This window comes from Canis lupus, chromosome 24 (genome assembly GCF_011100685.1).
Source record: "Canis lupus familiaris isolate Mischka breed German Shepherd chromosome 24, alternate assembly UU_Cfam_GSD_1.0, whole genome shotgun sequence".
NCBI lineage: Eukaryota > Metazoa > Chordata > Mammalia > Carnivora > Canidae > Canis > Canis lupus.
In genome coordinates, this window is record NC_049245.1 from 32,931,983 (window position 1) to 32,956,547 (window position 24,565).

The window sequence follows — 24,565 nt, forward strand, 5'->3', positions numbered from 1 at the left end:
CCTGTTTCCCTACCGCACTCCCAAGACGGATTGGGGCCCTTTCCTCAGGATCCCATAATATCCTAGGCATGTATATTCCTATGGCTGCATTGGCCACGTTGTATTTTAATATGTTTATATCTGTCAATTAATAGCTGTGGTTTGCTGTCCTCTGGCCTAGAATGCAGAGATGATGAAAGCAGGTAATCCATACAACCAGTTAGTACACTCGGGAATGTTGGCAAAGGGCACTTCTGTTCCTTCCATGTGTTGACGACATCATTTGGGTATAATTATCATGAGCCCTCTGACCCACCAAGGCATTTTCTGGATGGGGCAGAAGGCACAGATTCCACTAAGTCATATTCCAAGCCGAGCAATCTCTAGATTACTGATCTTTTTGGTTTTCCAAAGATGGATCTCCATGGAGAAGTTTTTGCACGGGGAAACTCTTCCACAGCTCAAATCCTGTGATCTTTAACTTCAAATCCATGCTGTTTACGTTACATAACCCTCTCTTTCGCTCAAGTTAAACGCGTAAGGGTCACTGGCACAGGACAGATAACATAAATAAGAAAAGCAGACTCAGGTCAGGAGGGGACCCTGGAGCTTTGAAAAGTCTATGCCTGACCTAGAGTGGGCGGCCACTCCATGGCTTCAGCCAGTTGTCACCGCACAGAAATGTGGACACCGTTTTGCCAGTCAAGGCCCGGATGCAGATTTCTGTGCGAACAGAAATCTTTTGTAAAAATGTTGGCAAGGAACACAAATCGTTTAGAAATATAGGAGCTGGCATATCGGGGAGGGTAAGGCATCATCCAACTGAAATAGGATTTCATGATGGAGGGAAAATAGGGAAAGGTGGAAGGTTAGGGGCAGCTGCTGGAGGACCTCAGACTGTCACACTCCAGGAGCTTATCACTGGTCTTCCAGGTCTCAGTAATCACCAAAAGGATGGGAAGATAAGACCGGCATTCTTTCAAGATGCTTTGGCAGTTGGATGGGGGCAGGGCTGAGGGTTAGGGTGATGAGTTAGAAGTCTATCATTCAGCTAAGGAGGGGCAAAGCAGATGACAAAGGCCTGTTTGACTTTGTTCTTTCTCCCACCGGACTGTAAACCCCCAAGACGGCAGGGCCGGGCTGTCTCGTGCTCGCTGCGTCTCCAGCACTAAGCACAAGGCCTGCTCCATAAATACTTGTTGAGAGAATGAATGAGAGGGAGGGAGAGGAGGTGAGGGGCACTCTGGAGGACTGAGTTTAAATGGGGTGTGTGTGCGCGCGCGGTAGAGGCCGGTTCCCTTTCCTGAAGCTTCCCCTGGGAGCCTTGGGAAGGGCGCGCCTCCACGAAGGGATCAGGGGCACCGGCTTCAATGAACACAAAAGACTCGGCCGGTCGAGGCCTGCAGATGCCTGGCGCTTCACGCGGCCTCTCCTGTCCACAAAAGGAGAACACGACGAGCGCCTTCCAAGGGCTGATGGGACGGTTAAGCGAAGGTTGAAGGCTGAACCATTTCTGTCCTTCCCCAGGTCCGCATTCCCGGAGCGCTCAGCCACAGGGGACTGACCTCCGCCTGCGACCCGGCGGCGATTCCTTTTGGAGGAGGGAGGGAGGCGATGACCCCGGCGTCGGCTCGGGTTCCCCCGCCGGGTTCCCAGCACCCCCGCACCCCGCACCCCAGCTCCGCCCTCTCGTCTCCCACTGCCTCTTTCCGCCCGCCGCCTCCATTTCCGCCCCCGTCCGCCCGCTCCCTCCTCGCTCCAGTCCGCCGCGTCCGGGTCTCCGCGCCCCTTCCTCCTCCCTCCGTCAGCGCCCCTCTCGGGCGGCCGGGGCAACCCCGTGCCCGGCTCGTCCAATGGGGAGCCGGCGCAGGGGCGGGGCGGAGCGCGGGTCGGAGCGGAAGTGGTGACCGGAGCGGAAGTGGAGCTGCCGCCACCGCCGCCGCCGATTCCGGAGCCGGGGTAGCTGCTGCCGCCGCCGCCGCCGCCGCCGCCGCCTGTGCAGCCGCCGCCGCCGCCGCTGCCTGAGGAGTGGGCTTGGGAAGGAAGCCGTCCCCGCGCTCGGAGCTTCGCTCGCAAGCGTCTTTGCCTCCTGCCGCCCTCCCGCGGTGAGTGCGGCGCGGGGTCCGCCCGGGGCCCCTGGGGGCCCAAGCCGAAGCTCCCCCCGGGGCGGCGCCCGCCGCAGCGACGCGGGCGACCCCGCGGGTGGGCCCTGGGAGGGGGCGGCGCGCCGCTTCCTCGGCCCCGCGCGGCCGCCTGCGGCGCGGGCCCGGCCTGGCCGCGGCCCCTCCCTGTTTCCGGGGCCGGGCCCTTGGCTCTGGGAAAGGCCCGGGCGGCCCTCGCCGCCTGCGGCCCTGCCCTGCGGGCGGGGTGCGGCTCAGTGCGAGGCCGGAAGGGACCTCGAGCCGCGGACCCCCGGCCCTCCCTCTCCCCACCTGCCTTCGATGCCCGCGCGACCCCTCCCTGCTCCTTGGGCGGCGAAAGCCGACCCTTTAAGCCCTGTCACCTCCGCTCCTTGCTTTCTGGTTTCCAGAAATTGAAAATTGACTAAATATGGGCTGGTTTTCGAGCTCCAGGGCCTCTGTTGACTACCCCCTGGCTGGGCAAGGGGTTTAACCTTGGGAGAGAGCAGAGGGAAAACCCCCCTCCCACTTTGCAGTAAAGCCATTTCATCATCGTTCGCTGGTTTGGAAATCTAGCAGGACCTGAGATCCCCTGAGAAGCACACAGGGTTGAGGTCTGCATCAAGAAAATGCATTTGTTAGAACCGCTTACTGAGTCAGGTCTGATCCCCAGGGGGGGAAAAATAATAATAATAATAATCAGAAGCTGAAAATCGGAGTGTTTTCCCACGGTATTTACCGTCATTTAATGCCAAAGTCTTTTGTGTCCTCACCCCAAATTCCCCCATACTGTGTGTTAGCACGTTTTTTTTTTTTTGTTTTTGTTTTTTAAGGATTGAAATTTGCCTGGTGGCCTCCCTGGTGGTAGGGAAGGGGTAGGATTGGTTTGGGCCCCTTTTCTTCAGAGGATTGAGTACATCTTTGTCTATTGCAAATGGAGAACTGCATGTAATGGGGTTTTCAAAGGTGGCAGTATTGGTAAGACAATTTGCCAACCTTTCTATAAAAACGCATGGCTCTTGTCCTTGCCTTCACTCCTTTTCTCTTTGGTAAGACTAGACAGCATCAGGCTCTGATTTTACCTACTCTCTGTGGGTGATGGAATTTGGCGAGAGGATGTTACGAACATACAAAATCAGGCGGCCACAGGATCCAGAAAGATGAAGCACTTTCAAAAAATATGAAAATTGTCTGCATTTCTCACTGTGTCATAGTTGTTCATATAAAGCCACACACACAGGCAGTTTATAGAACTGGACACATGGCTACTCAGCTTTTTGCATTTTCTCTTTGGAAATGTATATGCATAAATAATGCTTGATTCCTAGTGATTTTCTTCTCGACTGCCTTATCACACCCCATTTCTCAGGAATATCTCAGTTGTCTGAGCCCTCATTTTTCTTGGGTCTGTTTCCTTAGCAGCAGGCAAGATGGTGAGGGTAAAACCTGTCAGTTTTTATTAGACCCTACAGAATTTTGGGTGTGGTCTTCCAAATGGAAGAGTAGTAATCCAGTAGCAACTGCTGAATGATTTTCCTAACCTCGTTTTTCACTGAGATAAGAAACCATTCACCCATATTACAGATGAAGTCTTTATGAGAAATAAGGTAATTTGGCCTAGACCACACACCTAATTTTTAGATTGAATATCCTCATTCATCAGGAGCAAATATTTCTGGACTGTAAGCCCCTGGAGTATGGCTCCTACCCTATAATCTTCTGTACATTTCCCATCATGCAGTGCTTGTGTTATGTTGAAGCCATTTTAGAATTGGAGCTCTATAGATCAGGGAGGCAGCCTCCATAAAACCAGGCTGAGCAAATTCCCATGATGCTTGTTCCGGGTGGCAGAGTCTCCAGAGATTTGAGCTACTGCGAAAAGTGCCTTTTGCCCATTTGGCTGTGGATACAGAGACAGAGCACTGGACCTGGAGTCAGATAAATTTGATTCAGGTCTAGCCTGCAGCGTTTTCTAGCTGTGGGGTCTTCAGCATATTACTTAATCTCTGGTTCTTAGTTTCTCTGTCTCAGAGTTGTCTTGAAGCTTTTTTACAAACTATAATATAAACTGTTAAGTATAAGCTGTTTTTTTTTTTTAATCAGAATTCACTATTAATGGCTTTCTTTTTTCCTCCAGCTGCATTCTGATGAGACCCATCCCTGCTTTGTATACATTTTGCTTTCAAAAATTGATGTTCTTATAGAACTTTATTTTGTGTACAGCATCTTCTGGGTTTCTAAGCCTGTACAATGCAAATGGTAATAGTCTTTGTTGTGTTGTTATGACAAGCGCAATGATTAAAATAAGCATTTGGGATACAGTAGGTGTTTAGTAAATGTTATTTGACCATATCCAAGAATACACATATACAGAGACTGGATATAGCATATATCTATATGCTGTATAGCATAGACACATAGAATCCATCCATTTGATTTATTCGCCAGCTGATGAGGTAGCATCAGGGCAATTAGTCAATAATAATAACAGTTACCACATTGCCTGCTCTGTGCCACACTTTGTTCTAAGCTCTTTATGCATATTAATGAAGTCTTCATAAGAACCAATGATAGGTAAGTACTGTTAGCCCCATTTTACAGATGAGGAAACTGAGGCACAAGAGTTAAATAATTTTCTCAGAAGTACACACACATAGCACAAGGTAAGTGCCAATCTGGCTCTAATGATAAGTGGCTACCAGCAGTGGAACATGTTTCATGTGAACATCATTTAGTTCTTAATTTTTCTTTACATGTGTCCTCTTTAAATGTGTTTGAACAAGAATTTTAGCTATTTTTGAAGGTACATAGAATGTAATTTAGTGGAGGGACTGTATTCATCCTGGCATGAGGGGATGATATTGCTGGTGTGCGTCAGGAAGCAAGCTTGTGAGAAACACAGTGTTTCTAGCATTTGCCTCATATTAGTGAGAAAGTTCATCACTTTGTGCCATGCTGATTTATCTAATTATTGGTTCTTCATCTAACAGAATTTGATCAGGACTCCCCATCACTAATTTTTGGTTTACCATACTACTTTTTCTGTAGATTCTTAGATTTTTTTTTTCCCCATATTTTGTTGGGGAGGAAGAGATAAGGAAAATAGTAAATTATAATGTCTTATTAGGTACCTGTTTTTTGAGTGGCATCAAACTGGGCAGTTTTCCTTTAAGGAATAAGGATATCCCAGATTGAACTAAGATTTGCTCTAGAGGGACTTTGCGTTCCTTGGTTCCTACATTTTTCTAGGGAGAGGTGACAGATAATTCACACTAGCAAGGGAGCAAAAAATACATTGTATAAAAGCAACTTTTAAGCATTACAACCATCTTGGTCTTTACATGAATATGGTTCTGGTAAGTCATCTGTATGTCATGAGGGAGAAACCAACAGTTGGAGCTGGATTCTAAAGGAGTTTTTCTAAGGGGAATACTTTGGGAGGAAAAGAGACTAAAGTACTTTCTATTTTGGGATACGTGTGCTAAAAGCCAAGTAAGAAAGCTTACTGCTTTCTGGGCTAAAAGATCTTCTAATATAGGCATAGTTATGTGTTTCTAATGTGTACTTATAGTGAGATGAGATTGATTGATGGCCTCAAGAGAACAAGTCATTCGCAGCGAACTATAGGTTAGAGAGAGGATTTTTAATTTTTTTATTATTATTATTTTTAATAATCTGGCCAGTCCTCTCTTATGTAAGTTTTTTCCTGTTAGTTTTATTTCATTGTTTTCCTTAAGAGACCCAACAGTAAGTTATTTCTGAATGGCCTTGACCTGGACAGGGGTGACAATGAAGTAGATAATGAGGCCTGGCCATTGTTATTTGCCCACAAACCTCACCTTAAAGTTTGTTCAACATCTGTTGAGCTTTCGGCATGTGCTGTTTTTAACTTAATTTTATTTTGATTTTTAAAACTAGATAAATTAACTTAAGGCCGATCCCTGAAACCTCACTGTAATAACTTTGTATGGGTTTTTTGGAAAAATTGTTCATTCTATCTCTTCCAAAAGTAAGTACTGAGACTCCTAATTGGTCTTTAGGAGACAGTGCCACATAGAGGAGAGCGTGTGTACCAGTTTTACCTGTGTGACCCTGGGTAAGTTACTCCTTGCATCTGTAAAAGGGGATGGTGGCACCTACCTCATAGGATACTTAGGATTAAATGAGTTGATAATAAAGCCCCAGTGCTTTCCATATTTGGGTAAACTATAAATGATGGGTATTTTTGTTATGTTTACTAAGTCAGCTGGTATGGACTATTTAAAAGAGGAGATGGAGAGAAAGTATTCCAAGGGCTTGTTGAAACTCAGTCTAAATTTATAAATATAAAAATTGGTAGCTGAAAAACATTGGTTAAAAAGCATTACTGTTGTTTCCTGATTGGAGCTGGGGTGGCTCTATTCTAAAGTAGACTAAGGCAGAGATAAATATAGTCTGTATTTTATAGGTCAGATGTGGTCTACTTACCTCTGTCCACATAGGAAATAACAGCCTTGTTCACTTCTTTTAAAAAGTGCATCAGTTGATCATATTAGTCATACTCAGCATGGCACGCATTATGCCACACGTTGGGTGCCCAAAGATACAAGTTTGGGTTCTTACCTTAAGCTCTCAATCCAGTGGGAGTCAATAAAGACTTTTACAGTAAGTTCTGCTAAGTGTTACTTTAGGAATAGGCATAGGTAAGCTCACATGCTTTTCTTTTAAAAGTCTTTAAAGAAATCCATGTAGTTTTAAAAGAAATGAGGTGTGTAGTAAGTTGTCCCTTTCCTGGCTAAGCACATCTATTAGACTTTTTCGTGGCTGCCATTTGAATGCTCACAATGTGTAGAGACTTAAGTATTTTGCATCATGAACTAAGTTACTGTTTCCAAGAACCATATTAAATAGATTTGCCTATTTTATGCATGAGAAGATAGACTCACAGATGTGGTAGCCTATGGTGTTGGAGTGTGGTACCGGTAAATTGGGCTGGGTCATTTCATTATGTTGGTGAGCTCAAAGCTTTCGAACCCTATTCACAAAATTGACCAATTGAGCTGTGTTTATGGATGAGAATTAACATATTGTCTTTTGGGATTGATCAAATGCCACAAGATCAATTTATTGTCCTACTTGCTGATTCACATTGTGTGACCTTGGGCATTATCACTTAATACTTCCATTTTTTAAAGTTTAGTTTTCACTACTTGGGCATAACAACCGATGTGGAAGAGGGAAGAGATTTTGAAATGGAAGTGAAGTTTCCCTCCACAATTCTGTTTGCTGGACATGAGTACTAATGATTTTGTATTTAGGACATGATGTGTTTCATTTTCTAACAGCCTACAAATGTTCAGAGTTAAGTTTTTGACAGGACTGAATTTGTGTGTGTAGAATGGCACACAGACATTTTTTAAGAGTGGGTGTTTTTCAGTCAGTAATTTTCTTTAAGAGCTAGGAGTACTTAACTTTTTCTGGGTAACACCCCCTAACCACCTGGCCCCATGACTTTCTCAAGTCCCCCCTGCTGTAGCTTGGCATCTGTTTTTCCTTCAGTGGAGTGACTCCAGAACTGTAACTTTGGCCTTATGGTGCTGTGGGTGCTCGGTCTGGAATGGTATGACTGTGAACGCTAGTCAGAATTTACTGTCAGTTCCTTACCCCATAGAAACTTGTGAGTCTGGATTTTTAAGATGCTCCTGTCAGTTTTCTCTCCAGATTTGTGACTGTACGTATCTCTTTATCTACTTTGGCCTTTGATTTCTTTAGTTTCATCTAGAAAAACATAATGTGCCCTTTATTCATACATCGGTGTTTCTTGTCCCTACCTGGAGTTCTCTTTGTCTCTCCTGGAAGAACCTCTCTAGCCCAGAAAACCAGTTAGGACCCAGCCACTTTTGAACTAAACCTCTTCTCTCTAATTCTAGTTGGTTGTTTTTTCAAAGAGAAGCTTTATAACTCTAAAGTATGTGCTGTCTTCTGTTCCTACTGGGGGAGTGTAGGCTCTCAGAGGTGAGATCTGCACTATTCTAATTGTATGTCTTGTGAATTTCAAGAAAAGAATTTTCTTGGACCTACTGGTAATGTTTTCATTCATAGTGATTTCAACACACATTAAATTATAGGCACTACATCTTTATGAAGTAGCATAAGAGTAAGAATGTGTTGGGGTTCCTAGATGGTTCACTTGGTTGGGTGTCCTATTCTTGATTTCAGTTCAGATCATGATCTCAGGCTCATGAGATCAAGCCCTAAGTCGGGCTCTTCACATTGAGTGTGGAATCTGATTGAGATTCTCTCTCCTGCTTCCTCTGTCACCCCCCCCCCCAAACAAAACCAAAACAAAAAGAATGTGTCTATTGAGCCTTTGCTCCAACCAGTGCCATCTAGCCAATTTTTTTGTGCATCCTTGATAGCTACTAATGTCTCCTTTTAACATTTAAGGAAACTGAGGTTCAGAGAAATTACTCTAAGAATTGCCTAATTTCTCTTTAGAAGCCGAGATTTGTAGTATGTAGGGCTTTCCTAGAAACAAATTCCACTCTTATGTTTCATAATAAAGGGTTAGTGATTCTGACATGATAGTGGAATCCTCAATTTTAAATTTCTAGGAAATTATCGAATTCAATTAAAGCTCAGTATTTCAGAATTGAGCATATGGCACCTGGCTGGCTTAGTCAGTAGAGCATGCAACTTTTGATCTCAGAGTTGTGAGTTCAAGCCCCACATAGGGCGTGGAGCCTATTTAAAAAAAAAAAAAAAAAAAAAGGCATGTTCTTTTCTTTGAAAACAAAACTTAGCTGAAAGTTCAATACTATTTCAGAAGGTCATTTTCTTGTCAGGCTGCTTTTCTTTCTTTCTTTCTTTTTTTTTTTAATATGAATTGGTAATGGGTAGTCACTTGTATTTTTATTTTTTTTCCCTCATACTTGGATGTCTGCTTCTGGCCACTGGGAGATGGCCTCTCAGTATTCCAAACCTGACTAAGAGAAATCCCTTAGGCAAGAATTTTGAGATAGAGAGCCTTGGTTGGCTCATATAGATACTCTTGTTTTAGCATTTTTTTTTTTTTTGTTTTAGCATTTACAGTCAGATTTGAGGTTTCATGTATTGAAAGGAAATCCTGTTACTTCATGGGCACCCTTAGAATTATTCTTCATAACATTCTTTCAGGATATTTTAGAAAAAAATACTTTTTTTTTTAAGATTTTATTTATTCATGAGAAACAGAGAGAGAAAGAGAGAGGCAGGCAAAAGAGAAGCAGGCTCCATGCAGGGAGCCTGACACAGGACTCGATCACGTCTCCAGGATCACACCCTGGGCTAAAGGCGGCGCTAAACCGCCGAGCCACCGGGGCTGCCCGTAAATGAAATACTTTTGTGCATCTTTTCCCCTTTTTTCTATTGATATGTATCTAACAGATTTATGACATTAAATCCTTTCTTTTGACAGCCATATAGTCTTGTACCAACTATCCCTCTTCTTAACCACTTCTTTATTAAATATTTAGATTGTTTCCATTTTTTCACTAAGCACCACTGATTTAATCAGCACATGCTTTCCATTCCTCTAAAGTGCTGTATCCAGTGGCTTAGAACAGATAGACAGGATGCCTAGGTGGTTGAGCATCGGCCTTTGGCTCAGGTCATGATCCCATGGTCCTGGGATCGAGTCCCGCATTGGGCTCCCTGCCCAGTAGAGAGCCTGCTTCTCCCTCTGCCTGTGTCTCTGCCTTTCTGTGTCTTTCATGAATGAATACATAAAATCTTAAAAAAAAAAAAAAGTACGGATAGACATCTGACATCATCCTGTGGCTATGCTTGAGAACTGTTCTGAGGCATCTTTGTGTCTTCTTGATCTGTGCCCAGCACAAGGAAGTCTCCTGGTGCACTATGGGGTTTGATCTGTTGCAGCCTTTAATAAGTTTGCTCTGGTGTCTTTGTGTTATTAGTGCCAGGCCTGATGGTGAGACTGCAGTCTTTTAAGGTTTTTTAGAAGGCAAATAAAGGCACTCTTGCTGATGTTTTTCTTGTTAGGATATTGGCAGAAAGTCTCAGAAGAGGGACGCCTGGGTGGCTCAGTGGTTGAGCATCTGCCTTTGGCCCAGGGCATGATCCCGCTGTCTCTGGATGACGTCCTGTATTGGGCTCCCCACAGGGAGCTGCCTTCTCCCTCTATGTCTCTGCTTCTCTCTCTATGTCTCTCATGAATAAATAAATAAAATGCTAAAGAAAAAAAAGTCTCCGAAGAAAAGTAGGTCCTGATTATAACCCATCACTTCTTAGCATTCAATTCAAGAAAATTCAATTAGGAACTAATGGATAAAAGTGTTAGAGTTAACATGTGTCCTTTTGAGGCTATTGAAGGGTGGAGTCTTACCTAGGAATGTTAACACTGTACATATTCACTTCCTGCAGGAGATGAATTTAGACTTACTTTCCTTCTCATGGGTTGTACATTAAATAAATAAATAAAAATCCAAGCTCACATTGTGGCCTGAAACAGTGATGTGTAGGTACTGTGAGACGAATAATAATACTTCCATTTGATTTACACTATGTATTTTTTAAAAAGATTTTTTAATTCCCTGCATCTCTTCACAGCACATCTTCTGAGGTAGATGCTGTATCTCTGGTGTAGATTGGAAGGCTGAGGTTGAACAAGTTCACATGGCTTTGTAGGACCACATCCCACTCTTAGACCTAGCCTTGTTGCCTTTCTGCCGTACCATATAAAGCTATCCTGGGTTCTTTCTGCTCTCTCAGAACTGATTTGTTGGAATTGTTTACAGATACCTGTCTGAGCATTAGTTTTGTGCTTGGCAGTGTTAGGCATTAAATGAGAAACAAATGTGAAGCTTTCCTTTGAGAACATACACACGTGGAGCTGCTTGTAAATGGACACTACTCATCTGTACCAGAAAACATATAGGTGTAGGTCCTGGACTGTGCAACAGGCTACAAGTGCATTTGGATTCACAGGCTGGTACATCACTGGGTACTGGGGTAGTCACGGAAGGCTTTCTGGCCATGGGGATGGATAGAGTTTGCATAGGAAGTAAATGGGAAAGCATTCTAGATGAAGGAACTAAAAAAAAAAACAATTTCAGGGGTGTTTGAGTGTGACATTTATAGAGCATTCGAGGATGTCCAGCCAGAGAAAAAGATGCGTTCTGGAGAGTGGCCGATGACAAAGCCTGACAGGCATGGAGCAACCAAAATCTAGAAGGACTTTGAAGGTCAGGTAGGGTTTAGATGGAGCTGCCAAAAGAGAGTCATTGAAAGTGCACCAAATCAGGGTGAGGACAGGATTAAGAGTCTCTCTGTTCTTCTTCTTCTTGTTGTTTTTTTAAATTGAAGTGTAGTTGCTATTGCAATGGTACATTAGTTTCAGGTATACAAGATAATGATACAACAAGTTACACGTTAATGCTGTGCTCACACCGTTACAGTACCACTGACTATTCTGTGTGCTGTGCCTTTGACTGATTTTGAAGTAAGGTGCAGGAGTACAAAAGAATGAGGTGCAAACACGAGAGTTTAACGTGCTTGTGAAGGATAGGTGCTTTGAATTATTTAAGCAGAGTGAAAACTCTGCCAAATTTGTAGTTTTATTATTCTTTCATTTGGGGATCTGTAAGTTCATTCAGCAGATGCTTAGGTGCAAGGTGCTGTGGGAGATACGTCCTAAAAGAGTTTATGGTGTTGTGAGGGACTTAAAGATCTATCTAAGTAATGTTAGTACTGAAGAAATGTGTTAAGACAGTAAGGTATAGATGAAATCCTTTGTTGAGAATATTTTCAGCTTGGAGCAGTGCTATCCGATAGAAAATAGAATATGAGCCACAAGTAATTTAAAATTTTCTACATTTAAAAAGTACAAAGAAACAAGTGAACTTTATTTTGATCGTTTTTTTAAAAATTGAACTCCCATGCATCCAAAATATTACAGTTTCCACGTATGACAATAGCTACATGTGGCTGGCTGTCATATTAGACATCTCCAGCTTAGCGGCTTAAGAAAGGCTTCATGGAGAAGATGGCATGTGAACCATGCTCTGAATTCTGTATGCTGAGTAAATGGGAAAGGACATTGCAGGCAGAGGGAGTGGCTTGGTGAGCAAAGACATGGAGACAGAAAAGCAGGTTTTGTAAGAAAACCATTTTGGCAGAAGTACGGATTTGTGTGGAAGGCATGTTTTGGCAAAAAGCTGGGAAGACAGGTTGGAAAATCTTCAATGACAGGAGGAAATCTGACTACTATCAGCAGGAAGGAACTTTAAAGAACTCTAAGCAGGAAGTGAGTGACTTGATCAGAATTTTAAGAATTGGTCTGATCATAAAAAACATGAAGGGGACCGCAGGTAGTGGGTTTGGGGAGAGACTGAATAGGAGGCTTATTGCAGATGTAGAAATAGGAACAGTTCCAGATCCCCCTTGTCTTTTGCCTTCCTCCAAACTGCTGGGTGTTGTGTAACCCATTTCCTGTTGAAATTGGTCTAACTGCTTCAAAATCCGTGTTATATAAGTCAAAAGTTATGTAAGCAGTAGGCATCAGGACATTTAGCTGTGGATTTTGTTTGTTGTAGTGTTGTGTGTGTGTGTGTGTGTAATTAACATTTTTTAAACAGATGGATATATGTTTTTAAGGCATGCATTTGGTCTTACCATATCATGATGGCTCAGTATCTAAGGGCTCTTGCTGTGATCCTGAAGAAGCTTAAAACAGTCTGTCCCCACCCCACCCCACCCCCCAACAGGCCACATTTGATCTTGAGAGAAATAGGGCGTGTACCTTTGGGAGCTCCCAAGGAGTAGTCCAGATTCTTCAGAGAGGTATGATTTAACTTTTAATGTTTGGGAGGGGCCTGGTAAGGCTAAAGAGTTTCATGGCATCTTTAACATTTAACAGTGTTGATCCTTTGTATTTCTCCATTACTTTTTTATAATCAATCCTGCATGGGTTGGCTTGGCTCTGAAGTGGCTTTTGGCCAATACTTTATTAATTAGAATCTTTTCTGGTAGAGTTGCACAGGTGCTGTTTGAACTTTGGAGTGGGCAACTAAGTGACTGCTAACTTTGAATTCGTGTGCAGACTGGAACATTTTTGAAGTTCATTGAAGGTTGACTTCTGTCTGCTTCTGACTTTGAGGAACAGTGAAATAGGATTATTTGCTGATAGAGGTTATCCCATTTGAAAGACTTTGTGGTCAGGGAAGTTAACATGAACTGAGAAAGTATGTAATTTGAAACTGAAGAATAGTGTTCTTTTGATGTACTTTTATCAGCGTAGACTAGGGTGCATTGTGGCTCAAAAAGCACCAACATCTCAGTGACTTCACTTAATAAGCTTCTTCACACTGCCCTGTCCAGCACCGGCCTGTAGGAGTCTGTACAACAGAGTCTCTCAGGGACTCAGGCTACAGGCACTAGCACATTGTCTACAGCACATGGCCTTCAAGGTAGCTGATGTCAGAGAAGAGAGTCTGGCAAATAATATACAGGCTTTTCACAGTTTTCGCCTGGAAATGGTATCATTTCTCCTGTTTTGTAACAGAACTAACCCTGTGACCCATCCTGAGTGCCTGGGGCTGCCAGGAAATGTAGGAGAGCAAATGGAATGTTTTGTGAGGATTATTATCTGTGTTACAGTCTCATTCTCATGACGTGGGTGAAGATGTCAGGCAGATCAGGGGAGACTTGCTTCACTGAGCGGAAGCTTAGAATTAGCCTTATGTAGGATGCAGCTCGAGTATGACTTGGATAATAAACCATGGGGAAAAAAAACAGTAGTTCTGAACTTAGAGAACTAATAACTCCTTGGTTGTCTACAGTTGGGGGGCTCTTACCCTGTGCTCCATTTAAAACATGTGACGGGTCTATCTTATAGGATTTATCATTTGAAAATACAAAAATGACTTGAGGCAAAAACATTTTGTGAGGAAGGGCTCTACTTCTTTGCTATTTTAAAATTACTAATTGTTTTCAAAGCCTTAGATTGTGATATTGTGTATATAGTAATGAAAGAGTTTGGGTTGTTTTGTTTCTTAAAGATTTTATTTTTCAGTAATCTCTACACATGGGACTCAAACTCATCAAACTCATCCCAAGATCAAGCTACTGACTAACCCAGCCAGGTGCCCCTGTAAGAATTGTTATAAAAATACTGATATTTCTACTACTATTTAAAGTAGTATTTACCTTATTATACTTTAAGATAGTGGTGTATTTTTGCACTGTAGCACAGATGGACATTTCGAAATTTAAGCTAACTGTGCATAAAACTTAGTGGTTAACAAATTTTTTTTTAGCTACGTATTATCCAAAAATTATTGCATTCTCTACAAATGGTGATTATTAAAGTGGGGAATTGACTAAGGTGAGGTGAATAATTTAAGGAGTTTTTACTGATTGGTAAGTATGGAGGATTTGATAAACTGAAGTCACTAAAATTTTTGTCTATTTCAGAAAAAACTTTAAATACACTCAATTATGGTTTGAAGTTCTGTTGCTATGCATCATGAATACACTCATAGCTCTTGCAGCCTATACACCATATAGAAAATTGGTCCCTGATAGTTGTATAGGCATTTGATATTTGTATACAATCCTCGAAACTTTCAAAGCACCTTCATGTAGATTAGGTCATTTGTTCTCACAGTAGCCCCAGGAGAGTTGGTAACGTTGTTACTTTCCAGTAAAGAAATTGAAGCTCTCAGAGGTTAAGTGAGGTGACCAAGGTTGTACTCCTCTAGTAAGTTAACAGAGCTGGTGCTAGAAGGAGCCATATCTGCCTGCCTATAGTTTATGCTCTTGTCTATATTGTGTCCTGCAAGTTAAGTTAGCAAATAGTGGAAGGTATGACAAAAATGGCTATTTTTTAGCTTCCTATTGCTTGATGGGCACTGCCAGATGTAACATTTAAAGTCCTGTCTTTGTTTTAAGATTAATTGAAGCAATCCTCACACTTAAGGTGTTTTTCCCAATACTGTGGGGAAAAACCAGATTTGGTCAAAACCAGACAGTTTTTGAAAGAAGTTAAGGACATGTATTTAGCATAAGCTTCTGAAGAAATGATTCTTCAGCAGCCTGAGTGTGTTGAGGAGGCAGATCAGGCTCATGGGGACAGAGAGACTTGAGCCTTTGGTCTCTGAGCAGTGTTACCAGGTGTGTCACTTGCCTTTGCTGAACTTCCATTTCCTCAGCTCAGAAAACAGGGAAGGGATTTTTGTGAACATATCTACTCTTTAGGACTGTTGGGAGAATTAATTGGCAAAAAAAACCCTTAGCGAGGTACTTATTACCCATAAGTGTTTATGTTCAGTGTCGCCGAGGGCATCTTGCAAGTACGCATTTCATATTTACATCTGATGCTTGCCTGTGGGTTGGAAGAAGGGTCACATGTGCATTTCCGGGGCCCTGAAGCCTGACGCTGGCTTTCTCTCTTTTTTTCTCTCTCGCTCCCATTCCAGGGAACAACCATGGATAAAAGTGAGCTGGTGCAGAAAGCCAAACTTGCCGAGCAGGCCGAGCGCTATGATGACATGGCTGCGGCCATGAAGGCCGTCACGGAGCAGGGGCATGAACTCTCCAACGAGGAGAGGAATCTGCTCTCCGTTGCCTACAAGAACGTGGTGGGCGCCCGCCGCTCTTCCTGGCGCGTCATCTCCAGCATTGAGCAGAAGACAGAGCGGAACGAGAAGAAGCAGCAGATGGGCAAAGAGTACCGGGAGAAGATCGAGGCCGAGCTGCAGGACATCTGCAATGATGTTCTGGTAAGAGGCCAGGGTTTCGGTTTTAAATGGTGATTTCTAGATGGTATTCATGTAACGTCCAAATGCAGACTCTCAAACAGCTCATGAGAGGAAGGTGTCTGAATATGCTGGAAAGCTGCCAACCAGTCGGAACTGATTTTTACGCATATGATGTGATTTTTGTCGCCTCTTATTTGAACAGCAGTTGCTCCTCATGAGTGGGGTATTTTCCTCTCCCTTCAAAAAGACCTGTGACACACAGGAGCACTGAATCCACGTCCCTTCCATCTTTTCTTTAGAAATTGAGTCCACGTAGGCAGGATCTCAGGTAGGTGCAGTCACAGATAGACTACTCTGTCTGAGTGGTGATGTCACCTCCAGCTGGGGAGGTAAGAGCAAGAAGCCGAGCTACCGTTCATCCTCTCCCAGTCATGTCTGCACAATGTAAAGTCCTGAAAGTTAGCCACATCTGTCAGTTTAGTCAGCGTTCCAAAGCCAAATCATAAGTGGTTTGGGGATTGTCCTCTCCTGGGTTTTATATAAGCCTTAGTCCAATGATTGATCCGTAACTATTTCGTTCTGGCCACAGTCGGGTTGGGTGGGAGGGGTGCGGATCCTAGAGCAAATCATGATCATATTGTTTTTCCCTCACATCCTGAGCCCACTGGGAACTTTCTTTTTCTTCCAGGTGAAATCAGGTAAAAATGAACGGTGAGGGCTGCTTTGAAGGGAAAAGGAATTCACACTTGTGGATCTACCTCCTCCCCTGCTGGCTGCCTCTCCGAATTACTGCCCATGACACCTTTCTTTTGAAAACCAGTACAAAGCTTGTCAGCCATCAGGCAGTACTCCTCCCTAACCCATAGGAGTTACACCCTGTCTGTCTGCAGAGTATTAAAATGACTACTGCCCCTTGCATCTTCTCACTTTGATTGATTAAATCCCCTTACAACTAAGCTTTTGCATTGAACTGCTCTTATTAGACTCATGGTGTAAGAGTGTCATGGCTAAATTTGTTGCCTGTTGGTAATTTGGGGGTTTGTTAATGGTGCACTAATTCCTGAATGTTAGGTACATCTGGTATTCAGATGAAGTATGGCATGCATTCCAAGGGCGAGAAAGTTCCATAATTCCTGAAATGTAGACCAGCTTTTAAGAGCATCTGAAAGAATGTGAAGAAAAGCATGGTACTTACTGCCTCTTAACCAGTTTTTCAGGATGCCACATTCTAAAACAACTCTTCGAAAATATTGCTCTGTATACGAAGCTTGGACTCCTTCAGAACTGCTTTTGTTGTAAGCATAAATGTTTAAAGGAATTTATTATTAATAATAGTATTAGCTATTTTTTGAGTGCTTACTACGTGCCAGGCATCGTGTTAAGCGCTTTATGTACAGTAGTTCATTTATCCTCATAACTACCCTAGATGATGGCTATTATGCTTCCCCATCGTATAGCCGGGAAAACTGAGGCTCAGGGTGCTTAAATAATTTGTCCAGGGGCACAGATAGAGAGCTGCAGAGGAGGGATTTCTACCCAGGTCTGATTTTCAACTTGGTTTTTGGCAGTTTTGATCCATTATCCCCTTTTCCTCCCAAAAGGGAAAGATTTTTTTTTTCTTTTTTAAATTACAGAAGTAATACAAGTTCATTATTTAAAAAAAAAAAAAAAAAAGAAAAGGGGCGGTGACCAGGTGGAAGAGTATAAATAAGAAAGTAAAAATCATTTCTAATCCTATCATGTAGAGAACCATTATTAACATATTGATAAATATCCTTGAGGAGTTTTCACTTAACTATTGTGTGTACACATACATATTTTAATATTAGAATAGGATTCATGTGGTACTTATAATCTTTTTGTTTCACTCAGACTTCTTTTGAGAACCTTTGCATGTTATCGGTGTAGTTCTGCATCATCATTTTTAAGGCCTTACGTGGCATTCCATTGTATGGCTGTACTTTAATCAACCCCTTGTGGATGGTCAAAGAGATTTTTAACAGAAGAATGCAGGCATCTGTTGTTAGGACCTGGGCTGAAAAACCACTTAAAAGCTTTGGATGGAAATTATGTTTTTTTTTAAATCTTCAAAATTATTTAGATGTGGTAGTGTGTCTTGAATCTCAAACATAGTTTTAACATCTTATAAGTAATATTTCCAGATTCTTAACAGAATGTGAATCATTTTTTAGGAGCTGTTGGACAAATATCTTATTCCCAATGCTACACAACCAGAAAGCAAGGTGTTCTACTTGAAAATGAAAGGAGATTATTTTAGATATCTTTCGGAGGTGGCATCTGGAGATAATAAACAAAGTAAGTAACTTTTTTTTTTTTTTCTTTTTTAAGAAATTTGACCAATAGTGGAGCCAGTCCTCCTTCATAATCATTTTAAACAGTTTTTGCTTTGGTCAGCATACTCATGAACATCATAGTACTGAGAATTTAAAAGACCATAGCATTATGCTGACCTGTGATTAATAGGGTCATGGGAGTTGACAACAATGTATCTAAGGGGAAAGTGCAGAGGGCATTAAAAGTGTGGTATAGTAGTGCATTTAAAGAGATCTTTTTCGGGGATCCCTGGGTGGCGCAGTGGTTTGGCGCCTGCCTTTGGCCCGGGGCGCGATCCTGGAGACCCGGGATCGAGTCCCACGTCGGGCTCCCGGTGAATGGAGCCTGCTTCTCCCTCTGCTTGTGTCTCTGCCTCTCTCTCTCTCTCTGTGTGACTATCATAAATAAATTTAAAAAAAAGATTCTTTAAAAAAAATAAAGAGATCTTTTTCTTAAAAAAAAAAAAAAAAGATCTTGAGAATTATTTGGTATCTCTCTTTTCAGAAATAAAACTAAAATGTCTGATACTATAAAACCACCATAGTAAATAGCAATGCATTTCTTTTATCACGTGCATTTTGTGATGGTAATAACTATAGGTCTGCTTTATTTAGTGCCTACTGTGTGCCAAGTATTTTAGAGTCTCATTTGTTCCTTACACAACTCTAGGAGTTCCAGTGAGGATCTGCCAGTTTTTCTGATGAGGAAACCAAGGCTCACAGGGTTTTTACTTATTCAAGCCCGAGCCCCACATTGAGTGAATGAGTTAGGAATTCAAGTTTGGGTCTGTTGACTCTCTCAAGTCATGATTCTTCTACTGGAGCATATTGTTTCCCATGTTCTATCTTGTTAAAGTTTATTTCTTTTTTTTTTTTTAATAAGATTTTGTTTATTTATTAATGAGAGATACAGAGAGAGAGAGAGTGGCAGAGACGCAGGCAGAGGGAGAAGCAGGCTCCATGCAGGGATCCCGGGTCTCCAGGATCAGGCCCTGGGCTGAAGGCGGCACTAAACTGCTGAGCTACCTGGGCTGCCCATATTTCTGTATTTCTTAAAAACTGCTTTAGTATACTTTGTCATACTTGTTGCTTTCCCCCAAAGCATTTAATGTAGTAGTTGGCTTAGAATAAACATTTAACAAATGATTATTAATCAGATGATGGAGACACTGATCCTTCATTAGTATCACTCCTCATTCCTGCCTGGTATGGTAAAATAACTGGATTGTGGTCCAGCATGTGATGCATCTAGGTAAAAACTCCCTTTTAATGTTCTTGTCTTTCTTATAGCCACTGTGTCGAACTCCCAGCAGGCTTACCAGGAAGCATTTGAAATTAGTAAGAAAGAAATGCAGCCTACACATCCAATTCGACTTGGCCTGGCACTGAATTTCTCCGTCTTCTACTATGAGATTCTAAATTCTCCTGAAAAGGCTTGCAGCCTGGCAAAAACGGTGAGAAAGACCTTCTGGTCATAGTAAAACACTGCTCATTTTTTAGTAACTTCTTATTATTACCTGAATTTAACAACTCCCTGTCTTAGACTTCTCATAAAATTTTAGTGTAAGTTTAAAATATAATCTAAAAAGGTACAGCTTTTTAGAAAAAGGGTACAAGATGTTCTGGAGATAGGAATAGATCTTTTGTGAAAGTAATATGGACCTGTCACTTTTTTATTTCTTCTCAATACACCCTGCTGATTTTTGTTTGTTTTCATTGTGTAATTACTGGTGGTTGTAGAAAATTCAGGGGGAAGGTAGCGTATTGTTTCTTGTCAAACTTTGGGCTCTGTAAGCCTCCATTATGTATTGTATTCCTTGTGGCAAGATTTGATGTTTCAGCTACGCAAATGAAAGAAGTCAGACCAGGTTTTAGTCTTTCAGCATGCATACTGTTATTTAACAATTTTTTTAATTTGGAGAAAGTAGATGAAATGAATTTTCTAAGGTCCATCACTTAATTGAATCAGATTTAGTGGTATGAACTTCTGTTCTCCCTTTATTCCTTATATCCAGACCTTTTGAGGTTTAGTAAAGAAACAAAGGATTACCAATAGTATCTTTGGCCATTAGAAAATGATGTGAATTTGTGCTGGGTTGACAGTAATGCCTGCCGTCTTCATCGCATACAATCCAGTTCTTACCTGGTAATTTGTGTCAGTGTTGGTCAGTGCTTTATAAACATACATTACCTGTTTGCTTATACAGCCAGCAGACAAGGTCATAATAGTTCAGCTCCCATACAGGAAAAGAAATTATATTCGTTAACAGAAAAAAAACTAGGCTAAACTAGCTCCAGAGAACCTGTGACAGCTCTATTAAAGGCTCTTTGTTTTAGGCTTTTGATGAAGCAATTGCTGAATTGGATACACTGAATGAAGAGTCTTACAAAGACAGCACCCTGATCATGCAGTTGCTTAGGGACAATCTCACTGTAAGTACTGCTGGTTTACACGACTGCTTCTGGAGGGCTTATATAGTCTTGTACCTACTCACTGATCTAAGAATTCACTGTTCCCCAAGACTTGAGGGAATATGTACCCTGTAAGTAGAGTTAAAAGTATTAAGTTGTTAAATTGGTTATAAATGACTGCTAAAGTTTTGCCCTTTGCAGTCCTCACTGGCTGCAGTAATACAGGAAGAATTTTAATGCAGTTAAGCGCAAGACAAGGTGGCCCAGATTGGGTCTACCTCCCTGAGTGAATGTTAGTAGCCCTATTTTTGATTATAGCTCTGTTTTTCTCTTGCAGCTGTGGACGTCGGAAAACCAGGGAGATGAAGGAGATGCTGGGGAGGGAGAGAACTAATGTCTGTTGTACTTCGTGATCTGTTCAGTGTCACTCTGTACCCTCCACATATATCCCTTTGTGCGATGATAAAAAAAAAAAAAAAAAAAAAAAGAGTCGTACGTCGACTTTCAATTTTTCACAGCCTCAGCCTAGCAAAATGGTCCACGGGATAAACAGCTGGTGTTTGTATCTAAAACTCAGATTGGTCACATAAATGCCACGGCATTCTGAAGTTTTGGTTTTGATTAACATTGACAGGATTACTGTGTGTTGAATTTTTTTTTAAACTGAACACTGTGATTATGGGGTTTTGTAACTTCGCAGAACTCTTACTGGTAGAAAAAAATAGATCTGAATTATGTGTAACTTTTTGGAAAGTTTAATCTGATATCAAACTAGTCACTGAAATAACAGTTCCATTGTAAAGTTGTACAGAAAGCTATAGAGATTATATTGTGAAGCTGGGACGCAGAGTGAGACACCTGTCCTGTGACATTCAAGTGTGACAGTAACTCACAGTCATTCTGCCTGTTTGGGAGGGATTACAGACACTTGGCCAGTTTGGGCTGTTGCCACTCAAAAGTTCATGACTGCAGATGTCCAGTGTCTTCCTCCGAGTAAACTTGAAGCCTGAAGTAGCCTGAACTCTTTGTGGCAGATAATTGGGTTTGACACCATGAAAAAGGTCCAGTGCTCCTAAAACACGTGACTAGCACCCCTTTCCCGTAGCCATCTTACTGATTTGCACCTTGCGCTCTAGCAGTGGAATCTGTTTCCCTTGTAACTGGGACCTAGAGAAGAAAAGGAAAAAAGCCGCATATCTGTTTCCTGGGTCATACCTTTAAGAGTAATGTTCTGCAGAGATTGCCTTCCACCTGAGAAGTACTCAGCCTTTGAGTGCTTTCTAGCTTGGGGCTTTTAAATTTTGAAATCGAAACATTCTTCCCCCTGTCCTTTTTTTGACTGTTGACTCTGGTTTTTCTTTTCAGTCTTTAAACATCTGTCCTGCTTCCTTACGTTTTTTTTCTTTTTGAATTTTGTCCTTGTCTTCTCTCCATTGTTTAATCTGGCATGGGCCAGGTGGGGGCTTGGAGGGGGTGAGCAGGGTCGGCGAGCACTTTGGTCAGCAGGCTTCGCTTCGGAGAGTTAAGAAGAGCTTCTAGCACATAGCTCTGACTTCCTCCAGTTCTCAGCACTCTTGTTTGCTCTTCAGTCCAACCAAGAATCTGAATCAAAAAGTGTTTTTCAATACCCATGATTTCTCCCTGTGTTGCAGCCAGCCCTGATAACGCTTGTTAGTACCTGTCACCACATCCCCCAAGTGTGCTCCTCCAGCCAAGTTCACAGACCTGTCTGAACAAGACCCTATAATGCAGGGAAGTTGCATGAACACTGCAATGGGGAGAGTCCAGAATAGCCAGGCCTACCAAGTCTCACAGTACCCTTCTCCCTTGAACATTCCACGTTGCTGTAATGTCCACCTGTTTGTCCATCTGCTGAAATGAGAAAAGAAATCTTCATGCACTGATTTAAGACAAACCAAAAAAAGAAAAAAAAAAGAAAAAAAATCCCTTTCCCCTTTCTAGCTGAACAAAAACGTGCAGTTAATACTTGGCGCTTGAAAATGCAGTAGTGAATGTGGAACGAGCCTGTCTGTATATCTGGTAGCTCTTTCTTGCTTCGTTTTTCCTTACCAGTATTTCTGCCTCACGTTTGCTTCTGTGACGGTTATATTGCCTAGCAAGCACACCTGTGGTTGTGAAAATAGAATAGCAAAAAAAAAAAAAAAAAAAAGATAAAAAAGAAAAATCCCCAGTTATTGATGTACTAGATTTGTGTATGTCTTTTAAACAGTTCTAGTTTCCACCTTAACACGGAATAATCAGGAAAAGTGTAAAAATTCAAAGTGAAATAAAAAATTTTATCAGTTGCCTGTGAACTAATGTATGGCGCCATCTGTATCACTGCCAGAACCAGCTACCTCTTCTGACCACACTTCCTTTTGGCTCTACTCTTTTTTTTCAAAGTGGGGAACATCTCTGTTTCATCCTGTTTTGAACCAGAAGTCAAGGTGTTTGTAAAGGGGCAGAAATAACCATTAATAAACAGCCACTCCCAACCCTCCGCAAAAAAAAAAAAAAAAAAAAAAACCATCTAGGTGTTACACTGCTTTTGTAGCTAAATTTCTAAGATTTGCTCTGGAAAGTTAGTTTGCATGCCATTTAAGACACACACCCTCTTTTTAACCCTGAAATGTATACCAAGCCTTTGAGAGATGTTTGCATGAGGCTTGGTCGTCCTCGGGGTTCTCCCATTCTGTCCTGTTCTAACACTTTCTTGGAACCTGCAGCTCTGTGTCCTCATGGCATTTGCCCCCTCTGCTCAAAACTTCCACACCCATAAGGTGATAGAAAAATCAGGGTACTTTTCAGCCCAAGATTTGTTAGTCTGCTGCTTGCTTGCTCCTGTATGCTGCACAAGTAGACTAGCTTCTGAGCTGTTTATAACCTGTTGAAATCACACCCAAGCAAAGGTTAGTAGGAGGCTACCTGCTTCGCAGTGGTAGGGAACCAAGAGAGTCCCTGTGAGAGGCAAGGGGCAGTCCTGGGAAGAATTACTGGCCCACAGTGCACTGGCATTTTCTTTTAAATGCCCCCCACACCATGGGTAGCTTGAGGCTGCAAGCTCAGCTTGGGGCCATCCCCCACTGCCTTGTACTGTTAGGGCCCTACTGTCTCCATAGAACAGTAGTGACCCTGATGGGAAGCAGATGGAAAAGCTTAGTCAAAAGAAACTTGGGTGAAGGGGGGGGGGCGCTGCCTGGGTGGCTCAGTGGGTTGGGCATCTGACTCCTTTCCTCTCAGGTCATGATCTCAGGGTTGTGGGACCCAACCCCTAGTTGGGATCCACACCCAGCGTGGAGGATTCTCCTTCCTCTGCCCCTCCCCGCCCCAATCGCTCTCAAAAAAAAAAAAAGGAATATCCTGGAAAGGATCTTGACCGTACAAGAACTAGTGTTGGCGCAGTGGTTTAGTGCAGACTGCAGCCCGGGGTGTGATCCTGGAGACCTGGGATCGAGTCCCACGTCAGGCTCCCTCCCTGCGTGGAGCCTGCTTCTCCCTCTGCCTGTATCTCTGCCTATGTCTCTCTCTCTCTCTCTCTCTCTCTCTCATGAATAAATAAATAAAAATCTTAAAAAAAAAAAAAAAAGAACTATGTTGAGGAATTGGACCCAAGTGGAGCCTTCAACCCCAAGTCGTAAAGCTGGTTCCAGAGGGTGTGCTGGGTTTGGGCCGTCTTGAGAAAAAGACTCCTTGGGGGGGGGGCGGTGGCGGGGGGAGGCGGGCAGGTTGCACCGGCTTTGAAGTTGGGTGTCCGGCTCGGCTCTGGACTGTTCGCCTGGGAGACGCCCGCAACGCACCCGGGCCCTCCACGCCCAGGGGACCGGTTGGGGAGGGAAGCGGGCCCAGGGGCCCCGAAGCCTTGGAACGAGCCTTTGGAACGAGCCTCGCGCAGTCTCCACCCGCGTCCCCGCGGGGGGCGGGGTCGGGCGGCCCCACCTGGGGCTCCGGGAGCGCCTGAGGGGTCCCAGGTGGGCGCGGGGCGGGG

The 24,565-nt window shown here is 42.8% G+C and overlaps 1 protein-coding gene across 2 annotated transcripts; it reads left to right on the forward strand.

Annotated features, from left to right (window-relative positions):
* The first annotated feature begins 1,892 nt into the window (after positions 1-1,892).
* Positions 1,893-22,886, forward strand: YWHAB (tyrosine 3-monooxygenase/tryptophan 5-monooxygenase activation protein beta). 2 transcript variants are annotated; one of them, XM_038572424.1, is made up of 6 exons: positions 1,893-2,084; positions 15,554-15,856; positions 18,028-18,151; positions 19,459-19,622; positions 20,506-20,601; positions 20,918-22,886. In XM_038572424.1, the coding sequence occupies exons 2-6, from the start codon at positions 15,563-15,565 to the stop codon at positions 20,972-20,974; spliced, it is 735 nt and encodes a 244-aa protein (XP_038428352.1). In that variant the 5' UTR covers positions 1,893-2,084; positions 15,554-15,562; the 3' UTR covers positions 20,975-22,886. The 2 variants fall into 2 exon arrangements, with proteins under 2 accessions (XP_038428352.1, XP_038428353.1); XM_038572425.1 differs by lacking the exon at positions 1,893-2,084 and adding an exon at positions 6,140-6,195.
* Positions 22,887-24,565: the final 1,679 nt, after the last annotated feature.